At 54.3% G+C, this 5,760-nt stretch overlaps 1 protein-coding gene across 1 annotated transcript; it reads right to left on the reverse strand.

Moving 5' to 3' along the window:
* Positions 1-207: 207 nt before the first annotated feature.
* Positions 208-1,530, reverse strand: LOC106499958 (QRFP-like peptide receptor). Its single transcript, XM_013961619.2, has one exon. It carries the CDS (start codon positions 1,528-1,530, stop codon positions 208-210), a length of 1,323 nt encoding a protein of 440 aa, XP_013817073.2.
* Positions 1,531-5,760: the final 4,230 nt, after the last annotated feature.

Raw genomic sequence — 5,760 nt, forward strand, 5'->3', positions numbered from 1 at the left:
ATTTGTCTTGAAACTTGATGTGAGTTAAAATGTCATCTTTTTCTCAGTGTTTTTCCTTCTTTTCTTCCCCGTCTCTGTGTTTTTGAACTGGTGGTGGAAGTGATTAGAAATAAGGTTTTTCTCCATAATTAAATTATCTGGTTCAGAAAGATATCTAAAAAGTCATGAAATGCAGATGATAGAATGAGATGCCCTTCCTGAACAGAATTATAAGGAAGTGTTTTCACTAGAGACAGTGCTTGGAGGTGGATGCTGGCAGGAATTCAAGCTTCTACACTTGTTCTTACTGTCATATTCCCCTGGAAATCTCATTGCAGGGGTGGTGGAGGGTCCTTTCTCTTCAGGCTCCATGGAACTCCGGTAAGAGAGCAGCTCTGGGACTGAGGAATGGGATGCCCCTTCGGACAGAGAGAAGTTAAAGAGAGAGACCATCCTTTGTTGGTATTTGCTCTTCATTTCCTTGGCTGACCTGTAGAGGTTCCCAACAAAGCAGTAGCATATAGGGTTGAGGCTGGAATTGGTGAGACCAAGCCACTGGGCAAAAGGTCTGAGCTGCAGGATCCAGGGAGAAGGAGACACATCCTGCAAAGACTTGGGGATGTTGAAGTCAATCCAGATGTCCATCAGGTAGACGGGCAGCCAGGAGATTGCAAACAGCAGAACCAGCGCCACCACCATCTGGGCTACCTTCCTCCGGATCTTCAGCCTGGAGGCTGGCAGAGACCTGTTCAGGGCACTGCCCTCCTTCAGCTGGTTGCTGTGGCTCCACAGCCGGCGCACTGTGAGGAAGCAGATGACCATGTTGAAGAGGACAGGCAAGCAGTAGAGAGCACAGAAGAGCAGGAAGTTGTAAGCTTGCTTGAGCCTCTCCTGAGGCCAAATTTCTCTGCAGATGGGGAACACCAGGGGCAAGCCCTCCACCACCCCAATCTCATCCCTTCTGTTCATGAAAATGAGGGGCATGCATATCCCAGAGGACAGCAACCACACCACCAGGATGGTGCTGAGAATCCTCCGCTGGGTGAAGAAAGATCGGGCATTGAGTGGGTTGTGCACGCTGTAATAACGGTTCACACTGATGACGGTCAGGCTGAGGACGCTGGCGGAGACTGAGACAGCTTGGATGAAGGGCACTGCCCGGCACAGGAAGTCCCCGTAGACCCATGCTTTGTAGATAAGGTTGCCCACGGTGATGGGCATGCAGACACACACCACCATGAGGTCACACACCGCCAGGTTGATCAAAAGGCTGCGGGTGGCACTTAGGCTGGACACCCGACTCCGGCGCTTCCGAGTGAGCACCCTGATGGACATGATGTTGCCCACGAAGCCCACCACAAAGGACACCAGGTACATTGCAGTGAGGCTGATGGTAACGGGTTCCTTTGCGAAGAGGAAGAGCATCTTCTCCAGCTCTTCCCAGCCCAGCTCCTGGCTCCCATTCCAGAGCCCGCCTTGGGTCTGGTTCTCCTCCTGCCAGAGCTGCACCAAGCCGTAGGAGACCCGGGGGGTGGGGAGGGAGGAATTCATGGCTGACCCCCGCCAGGTGTCACCGGGCTACCGGGGCAGTGCCTGCCGCGCTGCGCTCAGCGATCCTGGCATGTTTAGCTGGAACCAGCCAAGCCTGGAAAAGAGGGTGAGTAGAGAAGGGATCAGAACGGGATCCTGTCAATATTTCCTTTCTCGGGGAGGGCGCCGGATCGGAAATGGCTTCTCGGCAACTTAGTTGAGCCGCGGCTGGGAGCGCCTGGGGAGGGCGGAATGGGCAGCCCGGCTCGGCCCCCCGCGGGCACCGGCACCGGCAGCGGGCAGGGCTCCCCGGGGGTCGGCGGGAGCTGCCTGCCCGGATCGGCGCAGCTGGCGCTTTTGGGGTGGGGAAATGAAATGGGGGCCGTAGCCCCTGCCCCCCGTCTCTTCCCGGGAGCAGCCCCAAGCCGCCGCGCCGCGTCCCCCCTTCCCTCCCGGGAAAGTTGCGTGTCCCGATGCCGGGCTGCCGGCACCCCTGCCCGAGGCGGCCCCGGCCCCCTCCCCACTCCCCTCCCCGGCCCCGGCCCGCGGCGGCACTCACCGGGCGGAGGGTGGGCAACGCGGCCGAGCTCCTCCCGCGGGCGGCACTGCCGGCGGCTCTGCCGTGTGCAGGCAGCGCAGGACCCACTGCCACACACACACACACACACACACACACACACACACACACACACGGCGCCGCTCTCCCGGCGCCCACTCTGCACTCGGCTGCCACCTGCACGGCCCCGGCGCCCCGCACAGACCCGTCACACACGCAGGCACACTGCGCTGCACGCACACACTCCCAGCCCCGCACACCCAGCACCGCACACCGCGCTGCACACACGCACACAGAGCCCCGCACGCACCCCCCGTAGCCCTCCCAGCACTGCACGCACAGCCCAGTGCACGCACAGCGCCTTTACAGACCTGTCCTGCAACCCCACAACCCTTCACACACACCCCTGCGCAGACACCCGCATCCCGCATGCAGATCCCTTTGCAGACCCGACCCCCGCACACACACACCTTCCTCCGTGTGCACGCACACACACACAGAGTGTGCAAACACTTCTTTGCATACACTTGCTGCAGTCACCCCCGGAACATGCACGCACAACCTCCCTTTGCACACACACCCTGCATGCCTCCATCCCTGCCCATGCACCCCCTTTGCACACCCGCACGGAACCCCCTGCACGCACTCTCCCTGCACATGCAAGCACAACCCTCATTTGAACACTCTCCCTCTGCACTCCCACGGGGAGCCCTGCACGCACACCCCCTTTGCACACCCGCACGAACCCCCTTGCCCGCACACCTCCCGCGCAGGACCTCTTCCCCATCCTCTGGGAGCGCTGGCTGTGCCCGGTCCCTGCCCGTGCCGGGTCGGGCTGTGCCGGGCCACGCCAGGCTGTGTCAGGCCGGGCTGTGTCGTGCCGGCTCGGGCCGGGCCGCGGCAGCCGCCCCGGGCCCCCGGTGCCCAGCGCAGCCCGCGCCGGCGGTGCCCGGCCGCCCCGGCCGTGGTGCTGAAGGGACAGCTCCGCCCGCGGCGGGCAGGGACCGGGCAGCGCCGGCAGGGAGGGACTCGGCAGGGGCAGGGCAGGACCGAACAAGGGCCCGGGCAGCATGGGACAGGGCCGGGCAGGTCTCGGGCAGGGCCGGACAGTAACAGGCGGGCTGGCAGCACTAATCCCACAAGGGGGTCTGCTGGGGGCCCTGTCCCCAGCCCAGGGCCTCCCCGGCTGCCGGGCATCTCTGCAGGCTGGCAGGACTGCTCCCCTGTCCTCCTTGCAGGGGAGAAGTGAGAGAATCAGAGATTTGCTATCCCTATTGGGGGCTTCAGGATGGGGTAGTGCCTTGGCAGCACTGTTCCTTCTGCTGGCGGATGTAGCCACAGCTGCGTTACTGTGCTACACGTGCATGTACTTCACTAGACTCTTTCTGATGCATCCTTCTTGTTCTTGCCTGCAGGTTCCTGGCTGTGACCTGCAAGAGGTCCTCTCCCAATCCCAGCAGCACACACTTGCAACAGGAGATCGATGGAGGCATTGCTTATAGGCTGGCTGGCCTGAAGGTATCCATGAGCTGCTGGGCAGGATTTATTTGCTTGCCTTGGAGAAGAAAAAGGATCTTTGGCCCTGGGAGGCTGCGATTTCTGAATGAGTCTTTTATTTTATTTTATTTTTTTTTTAGACTGATTTACACTTAATTAAAAAACATCCAGCTCCTCACCTGACCCCTGCTACCAGGGCTAAAAGAGAAGGCGATGAATAGGCCCACAGGCAGCTGAAGAAATTCAGATGGCCTGGGGATGGGTATGGACTGTCTTGGGTTCAGCTACAACAAAGTGGAGAAATATCCAGGCACCTTAGTGCTTACCCGTATTATAACATCTTATCCATCCTCCTTCCTTTGAGCATTCTAGCAGAGTAGAATAAGCAAGTGGTTAACACCACAGCTTATAGTAATAGGAAACCACTACAGCAATGAGCACTCCAGAAAGAAACACAGCTTTTCATCTTTTCTCTTAAGCTGAAGGCAAGGAATGGGAAGAATTGATCATGAAAAAAGTTACTTGCAAAGGCTGAAAGGCTTGGTTGGGGAACAAGGTTAGTTTGTTAAATGAAGCTTTTGTTAAATGACGCTTTTGACTGGAGGTGCTCGGATGAAGTCAGTCAATCACAGGGGAAAGTGTTTGACAAGAGGAACTGATACATCTGCCTGAGGTGTTTATTTTTTACTTTCTTTCTTGGCCTTCTCGGAGAGAGTGAAGTAATAAACACAGCCCAGGTGGAGACTGGTTGTCATTGAATGGTGAATGTCCTTGATTTCAGTGGGAAACTCTCCATACATTTTAGTGTATTTATGTGGAAGAAGAAAGTAAATACTTCTGGTCAGCCTGATGTGGGATGAAAGAAAGATGAGCAAAGGAGTCACATTTGGGTAGAAAATGTGATCTGGATATAAAGCTCCTCTGCATTAGAATATATTTGCTTTAAGCATGTGACTGTTTATTCCCATATAGTTTTATGTATGCATATTTATAGATCTTCAGAGACAAACAACTTCAACAAACTAATTATAGTGTGCTGCCCAGAGCACAAGGTGCACATTATTTGATGCAGTGAAATGAGTGAATGCTCTCATGGATACCTAAAATCTGCTGTAGTTTCCAGCTGCTCCAAAAGCAAATAGATCTGTTGCAAACAGGCAGCTAGCTAGGGCAGGGTCAAAGCTGGCAATTGGAAATCTGCATGCACCCAAGCCCTTGACAACCATTGCCCAACCTCCCTAAAGCAGGCCTGTCATTGCAAACAAAAAAACAACAGAATGAAGGTGTTTAAGACAAAAATTTCAGTAGAGTATTAACTGAATGCAAGAGAAGAGAGTGAAGAAATGTGCAAGGGCCCTTTAAGCATGTTTTGTCCAGGTAGTTACTTTCTAAATGTCCAAGCTAATAAATACAGTTAATTTTTTTCCATGGACTCTATTTGTAAATTGCATAATTTACCGCTAAGAAACCTTTAAAGTTTAAAATATGAGATTAGATTACTAAGGCGATCAGTGGTTTGATATAATTAGGATACTGACAGTAAATCTGCTTTTGCATCCATTGACACAACTCACAAATGCCAAGTCATCTGTTAACAACAGATCAGGAGGATGTATTATGTGCTATGTAGAGCAGACAGAGAGGACAAGGTTATTGATTTTAACAAGTTCAAAGTCACCAAATAACTCAAGATGCGGAATCTTCAACAAAAAGAAAATGCCGTGCACAGAATTCTCCTTTCACACTGGTTCCCCTCTTACAGAATAGCTTTGGAGCAAAAGCTAAATAAAGCCTACCAGAGCCAGGAACCCAGTCTTCCCCAGCAAGGGTAAAGGGCTGGATTCTGATGGTGCAGCAATGCACACAGAAATAACCCCCTGCTATCACCGGAGTTACCGCTGTGAAAACTGGCTTGAGAGGAGAACTGAGTCAGCCAGTCTGGGGCTTTGCCAGAATCTCAGAAAAACTGACAGCATCTCCCAAGCCTCTCTGCCCGAATCTGCTCTGCCTGCTTCACGTCAGAGTCCCAGGACAGGGTGAATTTAGCATCGCTGGCTCAGCACAACCTCCCCGCTGCCACTGCACTGTGGGGGTGTCCCAGGGCCAGTGCCAGAGCTGGAAGTCATGCAGCCAAAATGATGTGCTCTGACTGTCCCAGGCACTGGGGAGTCACTAGAATTGGTGCAAGTTGAAGGAAA

Source organism: Apteryx mantelli, chromosome 16 (assembly GCF_036417845.1).
Source record: "Apteryx mantelli isolate bAptMan1 chromosome 16, bAptMan1.hap1, whole genome shotgun sequence".
Taxonomy (NCBI): domain Eukaryota; kingdom Metazoa; phylum Chordata; class Aves; order Apterygiformes; family Apterygidae; genus Apteryx; species Apteryx mantelli.

What these genes read in the sequence shown, in the direction of transcription:
- LOC106499958 (XM_013961619.2), bottom strand. Translation starts at nt 1,530, where the DNA reads ATGAATTCCTCCCTCCCCACCCCCCGGGTCTCCTACGGCTTGGTGCAG.